The sequence below is a fragment of the Asterias rubens genome, chromosome 13, assembly GCF_902459465.1.
Source record: "Asterias rubens chromosome 13, eAstRub1.3, whole genome shotgun sequence".
Taxonomy (NCBI): Eukaryota; Metazoa; Echinodermata; class Asteroidea; order Forcipulatida; family Asteriidae; genus Asterias; species Asterias rubens.
Window position 1 is genome coordinate 210,692 of NC_047074.1, and position 22,304 is coordinate 232,995.

General features: G+C 36.9%; 1 protein-coding gene across 1 annotated transcript in view; it reads right to left on the bottom strand.

Annotated features, from left to right (window-relative positions):
- Positions 1-876: 876 nt before the first annotated feature.
- LOC117298955 (myosin-VIIa-like) overlaps positions 877-22,304 on the bottom strand; it is a 28,822-nt gene continuing 7,394 nt past the window's right edge. The window contains exons 8-42 of the mRNA XM_033782343.1: positions 22,171-22,284; positions 21,673-21,903; positions 21,105-21,364; positions 20,720-20,798; positions 20,414-20,545; positions 20,062-20,197; positions 19,471-19,715; positions 19,211-19,272; positions 18,675-18,858; positions 17,994-18,269; positions 17,519-17,725; positions 16,847-17,068; positions 16,211-16,420; positions 15,788-15,871; positions 15,517-15,618; positions 14,705-14,937; positions 14,127-14,244; positions 13,781-13,909; positions 12,816-12,989; positions 12,079-12,306; positions 11,173-11,343; positions 10,755-10,999; positions 10,440-10,609; positions 9,930-10,117; positions 9,362-9,538; positions 8,508-8,610; positions 8,048-8,204; positions 7,424-7,682; positions 6,987-7,101; positions 6,703-6,789; positions 6,012-6,304; positions 5,521-5,637; positions 5,151-5,234; positions 4,660-4,779; positions 877-3,393 (exon numbers count right to left, since the gene is read on the bottom strand). Of these exons, the coding sequence (XP_033638234.1) occupies positions 3,307-3,393; positions 4,660-4,779; positions 5,151-5,234; positions 5,521-5,637; positions 6,012-6,304; positions 6,703-6,789; positions 6,987-7,101; positions 7,424-7,682; positions 8,048-8,204; positions 8,508-8,610; positions 9,362-9,538; positions 9,930-10,117; positions 10,440-10,609; positions 10,755-10,999; positions 11,173-11,343; positions 12,079-12,306; positions 12,816-12,989; positions 13,781-13,909; positions 14,127-14,244; positions 14,705-14,937; positions 15,517-15,618; positions 15,788-15,871; positions 16,211-16,420; positions 16,847-17,068; positions 17,519-17,725; positions 17,994-18,269; positions 18,675-18,858; positions 19,211-19,272; positions 19,471-19,715; positions 20,062-20,197; positions 20,414-20,545; positions 20,720-20,798; positions 21,105-21,364; positions 21,673-21,903; positions 22,171-22,284 (5,799 nt within the window). The 3' untranslated portion in view covers positions 877-3,306. The remainder of the gene's footprint in view (positions 3,394-4,659; positions 4,780-5,150; positions 5,235-5,520; positions 5,638-6,011; positions 6,305-6,702; positions 6,790-6,986; positions 7,102-7,423; positions 7,683-8,047; positions 8,205-8,507; positions 8,611-9,361; positions 9,539-9,929; positions 10,118-10,439; positions 10,610-10,754; positions 11,000-11,172; positions 11,344-12,078; positions 12,307-12,815; positions 12,990-13,780; positions 13,910-14,126; positions 14,245-14,704; positions 14,938-15,516; positions 15,619-15,787; positions 15,872-16,210; positions 16,421-16,846; positions 17,069-17,518; positions 17,726-17,993; positions 18,270-18,674; positions 18,859-19,210; positions 19,273-19,470; positions 19,716-20,061; positions 20,198-20,413; positions 20,546-20,719; positions 20,799-21,104; positions 21,365-21,672; positions 21,904-22,170; positions 22,285-22,304) is intronic.

The window sequence follows — 22,304 nt, forward strand, 5'->3', positions numbered from 1 at the left end:
GATATGCATTTATTATTTGCCATATTATTGTAATTATTCAGTACTACTCACAACGAATAGGTTTAAGAAGTTAATATAACTTTGATTTTATTAGTAACAGAAAAAACCCTGAAGAGCTGTCATTTTAGATTTCTTAACATCGCACTTCAAATTAATCATAGCAGTGACTAGTTTGTACTACATGTTCACTCGTAAACTAAATGGGATATTCGCCATGTGAAAACAGCGCCCTCAACATCAAGATGGTAATTCATTATTTTTAGTTGTCATCGTGTGTTTGTTTTGACCTAGACTGGTTCCCTGTCCTGATGTGCAAGGATAAGGAAAGGTGTTGGCTTTATATGTATACACATGTACATCAAATTAAACTGAATCTCCAGAACCATGAAAGCCATGTGAAAGGATGCAAGGTCAAAGGTGGTTATGTACATGGGCTTTACAGCAGATCTCTGGCTGTATTCCTGAAGCCTCGTAGTGTGACGTCAGATGTTCACTGTTCTGGCTAGTTTTGTCGTCCGTTTAAAAAAATCTTTATTACATTTACAGTTATCATCAACAACTTCATTTTTACTGGATCGCTCCAAAAGTTAATTGCTAGATTTCTTGTTCAGTTTGAACCAACATGTTATTTATTAATTGTGTTACAGTATGAGTTAATAAACATCATGTTACATTATAACACCAATATGTACCAGTTATGTTATTGGGAAGGTCTTTTTAATAATCGCATATTTTGTGTGAAATTAAACAAAATAAAATTGGTCAACATTCTTGAAATCTTTGAAGTGTGTTTGAAGTGAATTATTTCAGGAATGAAACTTAAATAAAAATCACATTTTGTGATACAAATAAAAACACAAACACCATGGTTAAATATACAGTTATTAATCAAACAATGATTTATTTCTTGCTTTTCTATTAATATCTGGAAAAATCACTTCTTATTCTAAATCATCCAACAATTTTGAAATTTTATGAAAAAGTAAGAAATTATAATAGATCTGGTAAGATTAATGTATGAAAGGCACTAGGTTTAAATTATTACTCGTTGATTCGCTAACAATCTTAAAGGCATAAAATATAGTTACTGTAACATCATAGCATAAATATACATAAAGTTGTCAAACATTGGTTGGTCTGAAACTACAACCATAAAGCGGCAACATTATTCTGTTTAATGATTGCTAATATACAAATTCATCTATAAGATAGGAGTACAAATTACTACAGATTATTATTTGGTTGTTTCTAACTTCAAAAAACCTGATTGAATACTTCTTTTAAAACAGGTAAAGACAAAAAAGAGAAGATAAATCCCCACACACTTGTAGTTATTTTGAGGAAGAATATGCAAAGGAACTGTTTTGAATGCTTCCGAGCGCCCTTTTAAAAACATACTATAAACATATTTGAATTATGCATGATTCGCTTCTAGACTTGTTTTTAGAAAACGGAATATTAGAACGATAGCAGGTCCCAACAACTGTGACTGCAAAATGACTACATGACCTTTTTTGTTTCTAGTTCACACGAGACTTATGTACAAAGATCCCCTACAGTGTATTTGCAGCAATTTCTTTTGAGCTCCATAATTTGAAATACAAAATAAAGCAACTTCCGACATGTGTGGACGATCTCACTCTGAATCAAACATGTTAACTCAGGTGGAATATTTTTGACACAAATTAAGCATTCTAATTTGTTGCAGTTCATGTAACACAAGTTATATACTTGTATCAAACACAGAGATTGTTCTGTGGTTAGTATGAGTTTTACTTGAAGCAATGTGTCTTTACAAACACACAGAAAAACAGATGATAGAGCAAACAATTTACCTCATCCCCAGGGACCAAATGGAGGGTGCCATCATAACAATTCTAATGCACCAACAAGCAGACTTTATTCATTTGAAAAGAGGGGTGTTATAATTCAAAGGGAAACATATTCATGATCCAATGCACCCCTCCTTTTTTCCAAAATCAATCTAGTAAATATGATTCACGCTTAAATATCTTTTTAATATCTTCAAACCCACAACCCTCTCTATGGACTTGCTAGAATATCTCTAAACATTGCCTAAACTTCCACCATCTTTGTAATGTTCCCAATGACCAATACAATTTAAGTACACTTGTTATCATTTGAACCAAAAAGAACCAGTCTATTTTAACCTTCTGGGAAAATGAATGTCTGCACCAAGATTAAGTTTGTATTATGTATTCATTCCAATGTTATAAACCCCCATTAACAAGAAAAAAGTAAACCAAATATACAGAGAGTAATGCTGTAGACACAAATAAAGAAAAGAAAAATAACTTTTCAAGAACTAAATTCTGGGTTGTAAAACTTAGTAAATACAATTGAATTACCAGCGGATTACTACTGTTAGTCCCAGTAACCTCAAAATAAAATCACAATGACTGATACCCACAACATAAAAACTGGAAAACAAATACTTCACACTGAAAAAAAATCCTGTTAAAACTGGTCTAAACTAGTCTAAACTAGTCATAACTGGTTTGCAATAATGGGTATGTGTACGTTATCAAATACTCTATTTGCCGACTGCTCAGAGTCATTAAAAAATGTATTTTGTTTAACACAGCTCAAGCTAGTACAAACAACTTACAACTGAATTGGAATGATGTGTATGATCAACATAGGTTGACGTTATTTCCCATACAGTACAAGGCACATGTAAGGGGCAAATAACAAGCAACCAAACAGTCAACGGGTCTGAGCCCGTTTAACAAGTTACATCCAGTCTAAACTGGTTGAATCTAGTTCCAGCAGGTCATCTACTATAACCTGCTAAGAACTAGACTGGAATGGTAAGTAGTACATACTTTACTTGCATATGATGATATTTCATATAAACAAGTAAGTGGGGTTGAGGCAGTCAACCCAGGAATGTTACTGTAAAAAGTACTGGTAGAAATTAATCCTACACAACTGGCAGGAAGTGGATGGAACTAGTTTAATCCAGTTCCGTCTAGCATGTAAACCAATATAAAAATGCATATTACTTGCAGTTGCTGTGGCTTTTTTGGTAAAAATAAATTATTAACAAAAGCTGTACTGTTTAAAAATAGAACTTTTGTTTTAACTGGTTGTATCCAGTTAAAGCTAGTTGAGCTGGTTATTTCCAGTGTCAGCTAGCTACACAGTTGTGAACTGGTTATTTCTAGTTTACGCTAACTGTACTATTGTAAACTTGTTGTATCCAGTTCCAGAGAGTTGAACTAGTAATATTTCCGGTTTCAGCTGGTACAACTGGTTTGAGGGATGATTAGGGATATATATGATTTACTTGCGATTGTTGGCTCGTTGCTTGTTCATGTTGGTCAACATTTGGCTGATGTAAGAGGTCAATAGGTCATCCATCTTGTAGCCCTAAAAACAAAACAAAATAATTAATAATTCGTGATTTTGAAAACAGAATAAGTGTAAGTAAACACCAATATTTTCTTTATTATGCAAATTTACAGCTAAAATCTGACTAATACTTCTACTCTACCATTTCACAAAAGTATGATCATACAAAATACAATTAACATCTGATACATAAAAGTATTTAAACTACAAGCAGATAGAAATTTAAATACCAGCTTAAATATCTAAATATTACTATTAAATAATAAACAAACACATTAAAAACAAGTTTAAATAGCATGCAGAATCAACCATTCACTCAAGTAATATTAGAGCACTAGGTCTTAGAATATCACAGGATATAGTGAATTGAGAAATAAGGTAAGAATTGGGAGGTATGGGCATTCATCCCAACCTCAGTCAGTCATTTGTGTGTAGAGACTCCAATAGGGAACAGCAGTGAATAAGAGCATTATATCAATCTGTATTGTCACGATAATGTTTATGACTCGTTCATCTAAACAGATACAGAAATACAATACAACTGAAGCATCAAGTATAGATTCTACACACACATAGTGGACACTTTCTTACTCTCCAAAAAGAAGAAATTACGTTGCTCGCACAAGTGAAATAGCACCACAAGTATCAACAAGTTACAAAAGGTAGACACAAATAATTATTGCACAAGAAACAATGAATTTGAGGGACACCATATTGGTTACATAAATACATAAATAGCTCATATCTAGCTGGCAAGGATTGAACAAAAGACAATCAATAAAATGGGAGCATACAGGTCCCACAAATGATGATTCAAATATCAAGAAAATAAATTCAGGAATGAATGTAAAACAAAGACAAAGTACAAATAAAATAATATCCAAAGTCTGAAACACCTGGGCCCAATATCATAAAGCCTGTAAAAATAAAAACTTGCTAAGCCCAGACAAATATTGCTTAACAGAAACTAGTTACCAGCCAAAACTCTATAAAGTTTACATTATTGCAACTGGTGCCCCATTAGTTTTTTCTTAGCAAAGAAATTTATTAAGCAGTGCTTTCTGCTTAACAGCTTTATGAAAGAAATTTACTAAGCAGTGCTTTCTGCTTAACAGCTTTATGAAAGAAATTTACTAAGCAGTGCTTTCTGCTTAACAGCTTTATGAAAGAAATTTACTTAGCAGTGCTTTCTGCTTAACAGCTTTATGAAAGAAATTTACTAAGCAGTGCTTTCTGCTTAACAGCTTAACAGCGTTTAACCCCAAGACTTCAACATGTACTTACCAGTGATGTTTCACATAGTAGCTTGGTTCCCCTGACTAGATTGCCGATAGTCATATGGAAGTAGGTATTACCACTACTCCAATTTGAAATCTTAGTGAAGGGGTACGTGGCAAGGGTCTCCTGTAAAAAGACGCAAATTCAAAAGTGGAGACATTTAAAGGGTGTTTAAAACAGTAGAAATTTACAATTTCCTCATAGGGTGCCCTTTACAAGGAGAAAATGCCTAGATGCCCTTGCCCTTTCAAAAACGAAGCATACAGGCCTGTTCCAACATTGAAAATATAAATTTCACAGATTTGACATGGCTTAAATGGTATAAATATTGTCATGATGGGAAACCTTAATAATAGTTTGAAACCTAAAAAACAAAAACCCCAACAAGTGATAAACACACATGGTAACTTTGGACACCGTTGCAAACATCTTTTTCTCATTAACTCAGGAACGAAATAATTCTTTTTGACGACGGAGTCCATTTTGTAGATTCTTACCTTAGTGCGAGTGTCAATCAAATTCACCCCAAGCTTATTGATTGCAATCAGAAGAATCTCTGGCATATTCGGTTCTGATGTTTCCTGTCAATCAAAACAAAAACAACAAATGAAGAAACACATCATAGACAAGTAGGATTTGAAACTTTGCATAATGGGAGTATTAGGTGAGGTTTGCGGTAACACTATGTGAAAATCTCTTGTGAGTAGTGTTGGTTCTGAGAACCTGTGGTTGATTAATCAGTATACTCCGATTGTCTTCAGAAGAATGCTGGACTCAAATCCAAGATAGAATCATCAAAGATAAAGGAATACTGGATGCCAGTTTGCTAGATTATTGACCAAGTGATAAACGGAGCTTAAGTCTCACCTTGACTTCAAAGAAAGATGAGCCGAACGTTGGCCATCTGTAAACGATCTTCAAGAAAGCAATCTTAGCTTCATCCCTAGACTTGCCAGAATGTTTGTTATAAGCAGCAACAATAGCCTGGGGAAAAACAAATCACAATAAGAAATATTATATTTATTGATCAAACCAACAGCAACCAAGCGGCCAACTACAGAAGAAAAGGATAATACACAATACTATTCATATAGACTTAAAAAAAACAAATGAAATGAATCTACAAAGAAATTAGATTTCAATGCACCTGACAGATACTTGTTATTTGTCAATTTCAAAAGAAGATTATTTGAAAGGGAAATCTGATATACAACAAATAAATAGAATATAACAATATTTATACCAGTGATAAAAAATACACAAGATGAAGCTCACAGATGTACAACTCTTTTTAATTAACTGTTCTTTGAGTTTTTCTTCCTTGTTACAAAATGTTATAAAAAAGCAAACCAATTTACCCTCTTCCAATCCTCAGGAGACATAACCCGAATCATATCAGACGGCAGTAATTCCTTCATCATCCTAGGAATATTCTGAAACTCAGATTTATCATCGCTGAATCTGACTCGGTACTGAAGAGCAGCTAGCTGAGCAGCTTCCTCCTTGGAACATTTATGGTAACCTCGTAGGAGCTTAGGAAGCTCTTGATGGTAGTGGAAGATGACATCAGCGTTTGGATCTCGACCTGGTACTGTATTGGTCCATAACTTCTTCATGAAGAATACCTGGTAGGTTAAGACAGGCATGGATCCTACGAGCCAAAGATAAACATTAATGAATGTCAAGAAATAAAAAAACACATTTTTTTTATTAATTTATATTTATTTATTTCCAGGCATCACACAAACAGTACATTAAGAGAAATAACACTATAAATACGACTACAGAGAACAATCCTGCAGATAACCAAAAATAATCACTAAAGGCGATCCAGACAAAAACAACCTACAAAGGCCTAATCCGCTCCACACAACACCCTCGTAGAACTCAACAATCATCTGATATTTACTGCAACTCCTGTCAACACTTTGCTTTCAGATGACATGGATGTAAGTTCAGCAACTGTAATTAAAACTCAACAATCATCTGATATTTGCTACAACTCCTGTCAACACTTTACTTTCAGATGACATTTGACACATCTCTTACCTTCTCTACTTGGTCTAGCTTTCCTGATCCAGTCTGTCAGATGACGTACAAAGTCAAAGAAGAAATCACCCTCTGGGACACTGATCACTACAAAATGACAAGAAAACATAAGGATGACTAAAAATAATTTATACTCTTGGGTTGAAAAGATTCATGAATCAATGTTGAAGGATGGATTTCTTCACTAGTTTAGGTTTTGATTGGTATATTTTTCAACAGGAATAAAAAAGCTACTCAACAGTCTATTATAACAAATAACTCTGCATTGTAAATAGCATGTTTACCTTTGTCAGCAATCTTAACAAACAAACTGAATCCTTCCGAGGACTTCAACCGAAGACGTTGGCCGATACTCTGACAGAAATCTTTAGCCCGCGTTCCTGAGTCCACCTCAAAAGCCTAAAAGCAATAATAATAGTTTTTTGAATTTATATTGCGCTCTTTCCATGACCAGCCTGTTCGAGGACGCATAACAGTAAAAAAAGACCATAAGAAAACTGCACAGAAACAGTTTTAAAAAGTACGCCAATAAAAACAAGCAAAATATAAATCAAAACCTTATTGACAAAACAGATGCATGAACACCAAAATAAAACATTATTAAAAACATGGCACAATACACTATATGACCAGGAAAAGTTACAAATCAAGAAATTCAACAAATTAAAGAAGAGTCAAAACAAGTTTTTAATTTCTCTCTGTTTAATAACAACCCTCTTACCTCATCCGTGTCGTCAGGAAAGTACACCTTATGGAATATCTGCGTAGTCTTGTGTTGAATGGCTTCTACTTCCACCAAGTGAGGGGGGTATTTACGCTGACCATAACGAATGGTTTTCTGCAATCGATGGAGGCAGTCGGCAGATAGATGGTTATCTCCTGAACGTAGAAACTTAGTGACTTCTGGCATAAGGGTTTGACTACAGGCAAAGATGCCGGTAACCAGCCACATTAACTCCCAACCTCTCTCTTCACTCAATCTACAAGGAATAATTTATAATAATAATAATAATAATAATAATAATAATAATAATAATAATAATAATAGTGGCTTGTTACGTCGCGTTCAAACTTTGTAACTTCTGGCAAGAGGGTTCGACTACAGGCGAAGATGCCAGTAACAAGCCACATTAACTCCCAACCTCTCTCTTCACTCATTCGGTAAGGAATCATTTATAATAAGAAGCTTTAAAGGCACTTTTAGTAATTACTCAAAATAATTGTTAGCACAAAAACCTACTTGGTAATGAGCAATGGAGAGCTGTTGATAGTATAAAACAATGTCAGAAACGGCTCCCTCTGAAATAAGGTAGTTTTTGAGAAAGAGAAAACGAACATGACTTACTTGAGCCTGTTATCCGTCAGCTGTTTAATAAGTTGACAATAAATCTCATCCTTCAACGGCTCATTCTTCAACGGAGATTCAAAGATCTTATCTGACAGGTCATTACCATGACGATATGACCTCTTCGTTGGGAAGTCACCCATGTACTTCAGAACAGGTACAAAGAAGTCAAGGAGAGTAATGTAAGAAACAACGAGATAACCACTTTAAGTTCCCTAAGCTCAAATCTCAAAGTTTGGATCATAACAGAACTTCAAATTCTAACATTGACAAACACTTTCCCTTCTCTTTAGGTTAAAAAAACAACTTTATAAAGTCACAGTGAGTTCACACACCAAGTTGGTTAATCCTAGACAAGCTTTTTTGTTATGAATCGAATGATCAAGCGATCAATTGATCAATCCGCGATCAATACATAGATTGAATGGGTGGGTGAATGATTGCCTAATTGAAAGGATATCTTCAAAAGCATCGCAGGCTTGTTCAGCCATCTCTGGATTATTCAGCAGTTTCTTCATCAGAGGTTGTCTTATAGCTTCCTTGGTGTGACTCCAAAGATTATCCTGTAACAATAAAACAAACAGAACACAGCTCAATAAAATACAAACCCTACTCAATATTATCTTTAGCCTTGGTTGATACTTCCTGTGAACGCAAATGCGATACAAATCTAGGTGCAACAAATTGGCAACTGACTTGTGCTCAACTCCCCAAATCATTCGTTGTGAAAACAGCCCTGTGATGTAGCCTAAAGTGATTGGTTTGAAAGACTCACCCTAGTACGACGCTTTACAGCCCTACTCACTGTCCTCTTGGGAGGTGGCCTAAAGTGATTGGTTTTGAAAGACTCACCCTAGTACGACGCTTTACAGCCCTACTCAATGTCCTCTTGGGAGGTGGCCTAAAGTGATTGGTTTTGAAAGACTCGCTCTAGTACGACGCTTTACAGCCCTACTCAATGTCCTCTTGGGAGGTGGCCTAAAGTGATTGGTTTTGAAAGACTCACCCTAGTACGACGCTTTACAGCCCTACTCAATGTCCTCTTGGGAGGTGGCCTAAAGTGATTGGTTTTGAAAGACTCGCCCTAGTACGACGCTTTACAGCCCTACTCAATGTCCTCTTGGGAGGTGGCCTAAAGTGATTGGTTTTGAAAGACTCACTCTAGTACGACGCTTTACAGCCCTACTCAATGTCCTCTTGGGAGGTGGCCTAAAGTGATTGGTTTTGAAAGACTCGCCCTAGTACGACGCTTTACAGCCCTACTCAATGTCCTCTTGGGAGGTGGCCTAAAGTGATTGGTTTTGAACGACTCACCCTAGTACGACGCTTTACAGCCCTACTCAATGTCCTCTTGGGAGGTGGCCTAAAGTGATCAATAGCAAACTCCTCCAGGGTATGTTGTCTGTGATGAGTCTCGCCATTCTTCATGGCTTCTTCATGAGATGCAAGCATACGATCAGACATCTCCTGGGGTTGCATTGTGAACAACGCCTGATCAATCACAGAAAGACAAGAAATTGTTAAAACTCCCATTGAAAGACTCTTGTATTGGTTTACAATGGCATGGTGGATAACATGAACAAGAAGACAAACCATCAGGACATTATAAAATCTAAAAAACTAAACAACAAATATGTGCTCTTAAGCTAAATCAATCACAAGAACCATCTCTGCTTTCACAGGTACCAATTTACCCCTGGATGGAGAGAAGTAACTTGAGTTAAGTGTCTTACTAAGGGACAAAGGTGTCACAACCGGGACTCGAACCCACACTCTGCTGAACAAAAACATCAGAGCTTGAGTTCGGGGCTCTTTTTCACTCAGCCTTGACACCTCATATGAAATGGTGATCGTAAGCGTTACCAAGGTAGTAAGATCTTACCACAATGTCAGGAGCAGGTTTAGAGGTAGCAGGAAGAACGTAAACACACTCTGCCGGGAAATCCCCTTTACGTCCAGTGCGATCATTCTCACCATAGCACCAACCACTCTCCATTAATGTATCTCCATTCTCTTGCTCCAGGATGATCAGATCACCTCGCTGGAAACTCAAGAAAGATGACCCTTGACCTGAAAACGTGCAACAAACTCCAAAAGATTACTACAAGCTCAGCTTTTAGGGTCATGTCACACAGGGCAATTTACAGGAAACCAGTTTTAGGCAATTTCCATGAAAAAAAACCCATTTAAATGTATTTTTCTTGATGATTGTTTGAAAAATTACTCATGTGCTACCAAAGTGGTCTAGCAGCATGCAGTGCAGTTGGTTGCCTCCAAGTTGCCTGTCAGGAAGTTGCCTCATGTGACAAGGCCCCAAGGTAACAAACTGACAAAGTATTATAAATAAATTCTAGTCTAGCACAGAAACACACAAACTGTTAACTCATCTTACCTTGTTCAGGGTTATCCTGAAGAGCTACAACAAAGCGAGATTTCTTCTTCATTCCTTCAAGAAAGAAGACGATCAGATCTCGGATGTCCTCAGCGTTTGAAGAGGTGAAGGTGTATTCATCACCCTTGACCGTCAGAACAGTGAAGCTCTGGCCGTGGAGTTTACCCGTCCTGTTTGAAACAACAACGGAAAGTCGCAATTAACGTTTTAACTTCAGTTATTGTGAAACTTGTTTGACTTTGAGAACAGAACATAATTTTAAAACTTTTGTAACTTATTTGAAATGCCCTACACTACCCACAATGCAGCACATACCTGCTACTAGACACCTGTGTGATCTCTGGAAAGGAAAGTTCCAGAAGAACTTGTTCCAAGTCATCAACAACGTACACACCGGTCCAATTGACTGCAACAATCACATCATTCTTAGGCAGACTGGGCCCTGAGAATTTAAACGCCTCATAGAAACGAGAGAAGAGCAGCGGCCATTTGTAGCGAGCGTAGTTCACTACGTCTTCTTTCACACGCATCTTGTCAACATGTTCCTTGACGTAGTAGCTCTGAAGTATAAAGATCATACAATCAACAATGAGAGTTTCAAATCAAAATTAAACATCAATGAACAATATCCCTCGATAGCAGAGCAAAATGCTCCGCAAAATGTCTCAGTTGCAATGTTGTTGCTAACAAAACAATATTTTTTTGTTTTCATGACAAATTAAGAAGTACTAACATTTTTGAGTTCATGAAGGACCATGTGTGCCCATCGCTCCAGCGTCTTGGATCCAGTCATGGAGCTATCTGGGATGTAAGTCGGGATGAGGTTGATAAGACGATCATAGACCATATCAGCTCCGTAGTCTACGTAGTATTGCTGGGCAGCTATGCCGGCCAAATCAGCATCCTTCATAACAAGACACAAAATAACATTTAATATTGCTTCATTAATCTACTACTGTACCAATGGTTTAAAATTTCTGCATAATAATTTACTAAATAAACACAAAATAAGATGTAATTAAAAAACAAAGACTATCGCAATGAAAGGCTGAATTGCAGTTCAATTAAAAAGAGTTAATATAGAAAAATAACAAAGAGTTAATAATACAAGAAAACAAACATAAAAAAAAAACAGTATTCAAAGAGGTTTCAAACTGAAAGCGCCTCCAAATTGAGAAAACCAAAATCCACATCAATCATATCAACTGATAGGCAGAAGAAGCTCTTTAAAGCCATTATACACTTTCGGTAAACAGTATTGTCCAAGTCACACACTTCGTGTGTCACAACTTATATATAAAACAACAAACCTGTGAAAATTTAGGCTCAATCGGTCATCGGAGTCGGGAGAAAATAACGGGAAAACCCACTCTTGTTTCCGCGCGTTTCGCCGCATCATGACATGTGTTTAAAAAAATTCTGTAATTCTCGCTAACGAGAACTTATATTGTTTTACCGTTTTCTCAAAAAGTAAAGCATTTCATGGACTAACATTTCAAGAGAAGTCTTTCACCATTACCTTCTGTAAACCCTGTAAATTATTTGTAAATCTGTGAACTTTTTTTGTTTTTTCTGTACCGAAATTGTCCAATGGCTTTAATCTCGGGTTTAAATGAAAATAATCTCAGAGTTGTCTCACCTTATCACATCTATATTCACCAAACTTAATCCCTCTCACAATCTGTTGATAGATAAGATTAGTTCCAATCGGATCCTCCGTAGGATCATGCCATGGAGCAAAGATCTCTTTCCTGAAGAATAAACGCCACGGTGCATTACGTTCTTGGGCTCCTTGTTCTTTGGCGTATTGTTCACACTGTGATATAGCATCCATAACATGGTCGCCACCACTGCCTAATGATGATACCTAGGGGGAGAAGTCAAATAGTTAAAATGGAGACATCTATCATTTACGAGGTGAATGGATGCACAAATTGTGGTAATGCAAACAAATACTATCATGTAAAGTAAACTAAATATGTATTTTTTATACTAAATCTTATCATTATTCTTCCAAAATTCGTAGAAACTTGTACTGGGTATTGTTATAAAGTGCATCCCTCTGAAGCCACTAAAATTCACATAGAGTCTATTCTGTCATAGTTAAATATAGGATCTGCTGACACTATACTTGTTAATGCTTATGTTAGTCCATTTTGTGTTTTGTTGTTGTCTGGGCATACTACCCACAAGCTTTGGCTTTTCTGGTTATGCCCCCATTTACAATTCTCCTTTTACTATTTTGTTATTGTTATTTTGATTCTCTGCTGAAATTGAAACAGATGTCACCACTACTCACAAAAGAGGTTTTACATGGTGTCTCGGCAAACCTTACTTAGTATTTTCCACCATGTCTAGCCTTAAGTCTTAACCTACCTTATCAAACAGCGCCACATAGAGAGAGAAACCAAACTGATCTCTCAAACCAATCTTCTCCGATAGTTGACTACAGAGTTCTCGAGCTGTTGTTGCAGAGTCAGCAAGAAGAGTCTTAGTTGTTCCATCCATGAAGGTAATGGGAAGCATTAATGGCTTCTTGGATTTAGTGGCCTGGATGTAAAGGTCAAAGGTTAAGGGTCAAATCGGTGAAAGCTGTTCAATGTGTGTAAAAGCATGCACTGGATCTCAGCGTCTGTCTCTATAGCCTTTCACAATATACAAGGAGTCTATTAGCCTTTTTGTATGGTGGACGTGATAGGAGTGTACTGTTTGGTTTGGGTGTATACAGACAGATTTACCCAAACATTATAGTATAGTAGCATTGTTCCCACCATATCTTAGGTATGGCGTACGTGACAGGAGTGTACTGTTTGGTTTGGGTGTATACAGACAAATTGACCCAAACATTATATATAGTATGGTAGCATTGTTCCCACCATATCTTTTGTATGGTGGACGTGATAGGAGTGTACTGTTTGGTTTGGGTGTATACAGACAAATTTACCCAAACATTATAGTATGGTAGCATTGTTCCCACCATATCTTAGGTATGGTGGACGTGATAGGAGTGTACTGTTTGGTTTGGGTGTATACAGACAAATTTACCCAAACATTATAGTATGGTAGCATTGTTCCCACCATATCTTAGGTATGGCGGACGTGATAGGAGTGTACTGTTTGGTTTGGGTGTATACAGACAAATTTACCCAAACATTATAGTATGGTAGCATTGTTCCCACCATATCTTAGGTATGGCAGACGTGATAGGAGTGTACTGTTTGGTTTGGGTGTATACAGACAAATTGACCCAAACCTAATAGTGTTGTAGTATTATGTGCACCATATCTCAAAAAGCCTTATTGTTGACCTCCAACCCCTCTAATTGAGCCCCATCTGCTTACCTGTAGCTCCAGCCAGCTAGGAGGCTGAGTCCGAGACCCATTTGCAAAAGTTCGTCTCAGTCTTTCTTCACAGTAGGGTGCATAGCCGATTGGACCCTCACTGATCATACAGCGTAGGTATTTCACAAACTACACAAGTTAAAATCAAACAAATCAACAAGTTAATACAATAAAACACAAATCCATGAGATCAATATCTTTAAAACAGGCATGATATTTGGTTTGTACATGTTCATAAGACTTTGTAAGTCTTCCTAAGTTCAAACAAACTGAACATTTTCCCCCAGTAACTTTAGTCTTACAAACTCGCCAGCTAAAAGAGTAAGGAGTTCTTTAAGCAGCTTACCCTGTCAGTAGGAGAGAAGCATCCGACACAAAGAGACAGAAGGATCCATCCACGGGCGTGGCTACTCTTAGATGGGTTGTTAGTCAACTGTTTGCAAATCATGCAGTAAATCTCATCCCTATAGGGACACATAGACAATCAAATAATCAATTAATAAACAACAAGGGAAACAGACTGGACAAACTTTTAGTTAATTTGGGGTTGAAGGAAAATTGACTACAGCGGGAGTTGAACCTGTGACCTCCGGAGTAATATGCCAAGGCGCTCTACCAACTAAACCATCTAGCCCCAAATGTTGGCAGTCTCAGAAATATTTACAAAATAGGGAGATGGCAAGCATCAGGGTCTAAGAAGTGGAAGGCGAGGAAAACTACCATCAATCTTGATACTACAATGAGTGAATTGCAAGTCTGCAAACTGTCTTGTTTCTTTAAGAAACCTACCTGAGCTCAGGTCTTAAGATTCCATGTCCGATGATAAAATGAAGCTTCTCTAGATTAGATGTTGGTCGATCAATCACCATGGTGTTGTTAACCCTAACCCTAACCCTAACCGTCTTGTTTCTTTAAGACACCTACCTGAGCTCAGGTCGTAAGATTCCATGCCCAATGATAAAATGAAGCTTCTCTAGATTAGATGTTGGTCGATCAATCACCATGGTGTTGTTATGTTCAACCTCATCACCATCTCGGATCCGGTCTGCTACCTCCTGGGTTATCTTGGATTTCTTCTTCAGAGTCAGGGATACCAGCTTTTTACGCATAGTGCTCTTATTAGATCGACCGGTACCCACATGGGCAGACATTGGTGGCTAAATAGATAAAAACAAGTTTAAAATAAATTACAAACTTCTCCAAACAAGATGAACTAAATTCAGTTGCTAGACACAGTAACTTTATTCTTCTGCTTATAAGTAGAAAATGCATCCTTTCAAAAATACTGTTTTTCTATCCCTGAAAGTTGGAATAGCAAATATTTTATCAACAAAATAATAGATAATAAAATGATCTAGCTTTAGAGGCACAAGACACTTTTGGTAATTGACAAAGACCAGTGTATCCCAATGCATGCATAAAATAAAACACCTGTGAAAATTTGAACTCAATTGGTCGTCTAAGTTGCAAGAGAATAATGAAAGGGCAAAATATCCTTGTTGCACATGTTGCTTTCCGATGCCAAAAAAAGGCTTTAAATATTCAAGTGAGAAACTATCTCTTTTTCAAAAATTACGTTACTTCAGAGGGAGCCTTTTCTCACAATGTTTTATAATATCAACATCTTTCTATTGCTAGTTGTTAAGTAAGTTTTTATACAATTATTTTGAGTAATGCCCAATATAGTGTTCAGTGCCTTTAAGAACTGTGCGTAATTTCGAGTGAATAAATCTTACCAGATTGTCATCCTTCATACTCTCTCTAGCTTCTTCTAGCTCCTTCTTGCCTCGTGTCCTTCCAAGTGTGTTATAAATCTTAGTCATAACTGACTTGCCATCCTAAGAAAATAAATAGATCATTATGAAAACTCACTCCAACATCAGAAACACAATGACTACAATTATCATGTTTTAGCTTTAGTAACATCACCTATAGTTTTTGGTTGTTTTGGGGTTTTTTTTTTTTTTTTGGGGGGGGGGTTTAAACCGATCGAGAAAGATTACTTACTCTGTCAACTACCGAAGAATGAGCCTTGGGTTCAGGAAGATCACCCATGAAGCGTAGAATAGTAATCCATACAGCCAGAGCAGCCTAATAAACAAACAAACAAGACAAATATCAAGTTAAATAAAAACAAGGAACATAAACAAGTTGATTTTCAATCTGAATAGTTTCTCTAGAAGACTAGCAGAGTATACTGTTTGAAACATCAAGACCACATCGGCTCTTTTCAGAGCCAATACTCGCACAAGAGAGATTTGATACATGGTTGTACCCATAGGTTGACTAGTTTTTAGTTATTCCTGAACAGTTTACTTTAAGATCGGACGAAATCAACAAGAGGAATAAGAAACAGTCACTTTGTAAACTTCCTTAAAATCTTCTATTTCCTGCTTCATGATTAGACAAATTCAGCTTGCTTCAACTAACCTGTCTGTCATTCTCATTTCTCAGATCTAGAAGAGGTTCTTTGAGCATCCGTTTAATGAATGAAGTTGTAGCCCCAGCTTGGAAGTAGGTGGCAGCAAACTTAGCAAACTTATACTCTGAGATATCTTCTTCAGATTCTGGTACGGCTGGTGCCATCATTTGATCATCAGGTCCAATGTCAATGGCTGCTTGACGAGATTCCTCAAAATCCTAAAAAATTCATCATTATTATTATTTTTTAATTTTTTATTAAGTATAACAAAAAAATACAAAATACAGGAATAATAAAACAAAGGAGCAAGCACAATAATCCAATGGCACATGCCTGGAATTAAAAAAGTTAACTGAATAACTTTGACTCAGAAGCCTTTAAGGCCAATGCCATCGCCAATGTAGGGCTAGATAGCCCAGTTTGTAGAGTGTAAATCAAGTTGCAGTTTCAAATCCCACTCTTGTCTATTTTCGTTGTTCAACTCAAACTATTTTAAATTTACCCCATACATTTTCCATGTGTTATTTCATTAGTCTTCCACCAATGGAAAGTGTAGTTGTAACTTTTGACTGGCCATTTAAACAAGGAGCTCTGTAAACAATCCTGATTACTCATAAATTCGAAAGAAAAGCTTCCAGACTTACCTCGAAGCCCCTAGGCCCCCTTGCTTGCGTCCCATCATCCTCATACTTCCCAAAGAGATCATCAACAACTTCTTCAGTGGACTGCTCAATGTTGCGTTTCCTCTCAGCTTCAGCAATGGCAGCTTTCTTAGCTTCTTTCTCATGCTCTTCCTCTTCCTGTTGTCTTAGGTCAGCTTGTTCCATCTCAAGAATACGCTGTTGCATCCGCCTCTCAGCTTCTTCCTGTACTCAAGATTAAAACAAGACAGAACAGGCAAAGGTCAACAACGTCTAACCGACTCAGTTTAGATCACACTAATCTTGAAGAGGCAGAAAAGGGAACACTGAGATCCGGAAAGTGGCCGAGCATAGTATACTAATAAAACTAATATTATAAAACATTACACAAAGTGATATCAAATACTAGTACTCAAATTAACCCAATGTAAGGCTTAGTCAACACATAAAACTAATATTATAAAACATTACACAAAGTGATATCAAATACTAGTACTCAAATTACCCCAAGGTAAGGCTTAGTCAACACATAAAACTTTAGTTCCCTCTTAAAATTGTCGAGTGATGGGGAGCTTATTCCACAGGAAAGTAGCAACTTTGAAACACTGCCTCATGAAACCATCATGGTGCCCATAATACACATTAAAAACAAGTTTATGTGAGTGACTTTCTTACTTTAGCTTTCTTAGCTCCAATCTGTTTCTTCAATTTCTTCTCCTCTTCTTTGCGTATCCTTTCGGCTTCTATTCTTCGTCGGTAGTCTGCAAGTTGCTTCTTATAGATTCGACGCTGCAGTACCATACGGAAACCAGCTTGGATCTTGACGATACTTGCCAGGTAGTGGTTGATCTCAGAACGGATGATGAACCCACGGCAGTGAGACTTTAGGAAAGATGAAAAGTTGAAATTACATTACTATTGAAACATAACATTTCGGTGTCGTTCTTTTTTTTTGTGGGGGTTCATACTTCGTCAACCCTTGGAAATTTTAAGCTAATTCTGGAAGAGACACATGGCACAATATATTCTTAGGGCAAGCTCCTAGTGGCTTGAGAAAAGAAACCCACAAAATTGACACAGACATTTATTCCATATTCCTTTTTGCAAACAGTACTAACTAACATTAAGTCATGACTAAGCCTTAACTTACCTGGAATCGCAGAAGTCTCTTGCGCATAAACTGATACCGGTAAGTGAGCACCCTTCCACGCAGAACGGCCTGCAGGCGCTGGTAACCTCTCTTCATCTTCAAGTAGCGTATCCTTTGTGCATACTTCTTCCAGGCCTTCGCGATGATTGTGACACTTTTCCTCATCAGAAGGAATTTCTTGCGATAGAACCAACCTCTGAAGACCTTTTGGATGATGACGCAGCGAGCCGTCAAGGCTTTGTCTCGTTCTAACTCCAGGTGAAGATCATGGGCGTCCTAGAAAACAAAAATATATCGATCAAAGTCTGTAACTCCTACAAAACGGTCGGAAGTGTTGTTTAATTGATTCCCTTGTGGTTCATTATGTGGTTTATTTTTTTAATTTATCTCATTTATTTTCAGTAGTAAAATTCTATTATGATTATGTGTAATTATTTTGTGTAGTGCAAAGAAACATTCCTCCATGGTAGGATCATTAAAAATGAATTGAATTGAATTGAAAAACACAATTTTTTAAAGTCCAAAATAAAAATAGCAAGTGAAATTATTAAGCTCTTTTTGAACAAGGAACTCTCTGAGCAAATTTTTCTGCTACTGTAAGCACGAAAATGTGCTTAGCGTTAAGCAGCTCAATGAAATTTGGCCCTAGAGCTAGAATGATGTCTAGAGTAACTTTCTTACCTTCAGGAACACCTTGTGATGACCAAGCTGCCAGTCTTGAGTCCCAAGATGAGCTTTACAGATCTTTATAGAAGCAGCTTTACAGTCTTCCATATGAGATGGTTTGACACCCATTACTAGCATCCGATATCGATCAATGAACTCCCTGAAGGTGTGGCGGATAGGGTAGCCAGCACGACGGATTCTAAAGTAGAAAGAGTGGACAAATAGTCAAGGTTTTCTCGCTTAAAGGTTCAACTCCGACCCGTAGTGACCGGTTTATTTAGAAAGGTGGACAAATAATCAAGGTTCAACACTTTCAACCGCCGTCCCGTAGCGACCGTTTGATTAAATCCCTTCAAAACGGTAGTTGTATAACGGCAAGTTTTCACAACCAGTTTTCAGAATGGTAAAGGGGACTCGTCAGGGTGTTATGTGACCTGGTTTTTTGTCACCATTTGTGAGTAAACATTAAAAATAAATGTGTCATGCAATCAATGTATTACTGCAAAAACTATGATTTAATTAACTGATCCATGAAGCTACTCTTTTCTTACCTTATGGTTTCCATCATCCCAGAGTATCGCAACTGTCTCACAACAAGGTCTCGCTCAAACTCCTGTGGAGAAATCAAAACAAAAATCAAAATCACATCAAATCAAATCAAATCATTTCTGCCAATTTTTTAGGTTTTCTGGGATAAACGTTCTGATCAATGGAGTAACATTCTCAAATTAAATGATATTTTATTTATTTTTTTATTAATAAACTGATTTGTGTATCCTACTTTTATTATAATCATTCTTATTTTTCTTACCCCAGCCCTCTTGTGTTCATTCGGCTTGATGCATCTAACAAAGAATGGCTGGCATTGTCCAAGAGTATTCATGAGTGAATCCAGAGACTTCTTGAACTGTGTGCCTAGAGTGGGCGACTTCTTACGAGTGTCTCCGCTCTGTTTAATGTCTTGGAAAAACAGACGTCTTAGATATTTGTTCCCGGCTGTCTCAATGAGCTTGATGAAGTCTGGACTGAAGGTGTCACGATTCTTGTCAAGGAAACCTGAGAAAGAGGAAATCAATTTAAATCAATTATGTCACACACACATTGAATCACTAACTCTGCAAGAAAAACTAGACATGAATTGTACACATCTCAATGGAAGAGTATATTTGTGGAGATTGCATCTCATTTTTCTCAACTTTTGATATGAAGAAAGGGGACAAATTTTAAAACTTGTTCAGCTGTTATACTTAAAACTCTCAAATTGATGAAGAAATCATGACACAAAGTGTAAAACTTCCCACAAGACCAGTGCAGTTTCTTGCCTCCCAGAAAGGCCCTAGAGTATACATGGTCATTGTATATTTTAGGCCTGTTAATCAATTTAGAAATCTAAGTTACTCACCTATGGCTTCATAGAAGACGGTGCCTGCAAAGTGGTTAATACCAAATTGAGTACTGTGTGCTCCTGGGGATCGGACAAACAGAGGGTTGCGTCCATGTTGCTGGTTCAGTTTGTTCAACATCGTCTTGTCACTTCCCTGATAAATAAAAAAAGAAACAATGTCAAAGTAACAGAAACAAAATCCAATACTGGAAAGGATTTTTTTAATTTTTGTTATTAATCATCCAAACAAAAACTTGTTGTATGAAGTTTAGAAAATGAAGTAATTTTATAATACACACAAGACCAAAATGTTCAATTTGTCCAACTGACCTCTGACCTAATACATTTACATATGACCCCTATGACTGACCTTTGGGAATCTACTCTCCTCATCAACCAATGCAATGATGTTCATGGGTTTGGCTGCAATCATGTCCAGAGTTTCTTGATTGTCTACAAACTTGATATGCTGCCACTTGATGCCTTCACGGTCATATTCTTCCTGTTGGCAAAAAATACAGAAAAATTCCAACTTTAGAGGACAAGAAATAAAAGAAATTTATATCCATATAGAAATTAAAATATCTTGAGTTAATGTGACGACTACTAAATCATTTATGTGACGACTCAAAATCATAAAAACTTTTTGGTCCGAGAAATAAATTGACTTAAATACCTGTTCAAGTTTGAAGATGTGTCGAACAAAAAACTGTTGCAGATTCTCATTGGCGTAGTTGATGCACATCTGCTCAAAACTAGAGGGAAGAAGGAATAGAAAATACCACTCTCAATATCTTTATCTTATCATGCAAAAAAATAGTAAATGGCATTACACTTTGACCCTAGCTGAGTCTCAAAGGCTATTTTTATCATCTTAAATCAATATCGCTTAACCATTCTTAGGCTATGTCTGAATTAGCGTCTACAGCTACGGCTAAGGCTGTTGCTATGGGTGTTGCTAAAGATGTCCTATACCTCAACCCATGATGAAGCGGAAATCTAGATGTAGCCCTAGCTGTAGCCGCCAATTCGGATACAGCCTTATTGAATGCCTTAATTACCTATTCTTGCCAAAGTTCTCAAAGCCAAAGATATCCAGCAAGCCAATACTAAGTCTCTTTGCATTCCGGTCTACAGGTGCCCTGTAGGTTGCCTCATTTAGTTTGGTGACAATCCAGATAAACATACGTCCATAGATTGCCTTAACCAGAGCATCTCTCATATCAATAGCTTTATGTCGACTGACTGGAGAGATAATGACTTCACCTTGTGCCATGGTAGACTTGGTGGTCATGGCTTCTTCAAGAGCTCGCTGGTTAATCTATAAATATTGGAAACAAAAAGGAAATCAATCAATATAACAAATTATATCTCCAAAAAACCCATAACTTTTCCACTGAATCATCCCGTTTAGACTCTTCTCAAATTCAGCAGAGTAAAAATGCCGGATTACTTTATATCCCACTATGAATAAATTGTGTAAGACTTGGTAATTCTCTGTCATTGAAAATATTATTTAAAACAAAAACGTCTATTAAAAAAATATGTTATACAAAATCTGATACAAAGCATACAAATATGTAGGAGAAATTATCCCACTTCTGCTACTAATAATTTTAATCTACTAACCTCTAGAAGTTTGGAGATGATGCCCAGCTCTACGTGGCTCTTAAATCCTGTTGCATCAAGATTGGATGCCTCTATCGCCTCATACTCTATGTTTCCAAAATGCAAGATAGCCGCCAGCAGCCTCATGATGTCCCAGATCTCAGAATCAGTAAATGTCAAGATCTTCATAGCGGAGCGGATATCAGCAAATTCCTTCTTGTCATTACGACCGTCACAGGAGATGCAGTTGCCCTATTAATAAGACAACAAAATAGAATTAGCTGTTGCAAACTGCTTACCAACCATAATGACCCATGGTAAAATAAGAAGTAATGACCTGACAATTGCATATCCACAAAACATACCAAACCACAGAGCCGTTATCCGATCTACAAAACACAGTAATCGGCTTTATAAATGTGAAACAAACAGACTAAACAATTCATGTAAATGTACTCTACTTCCAAACCAAATAGTTGAGCATTCCTTTAAAGACAGAGAAAAGCACTTTATAAATACCTGGATGAGATAATTATAGTCTTCTGCTTCTCCTAACTCCAGTCTTTGCTTCTCATCTGGTGACAGGCCTTTAAGGATACAGTAGAAGATATGGTAGTTCCTCTCATCTGGGAGCTAAAGGGAGCAAGAGAAAC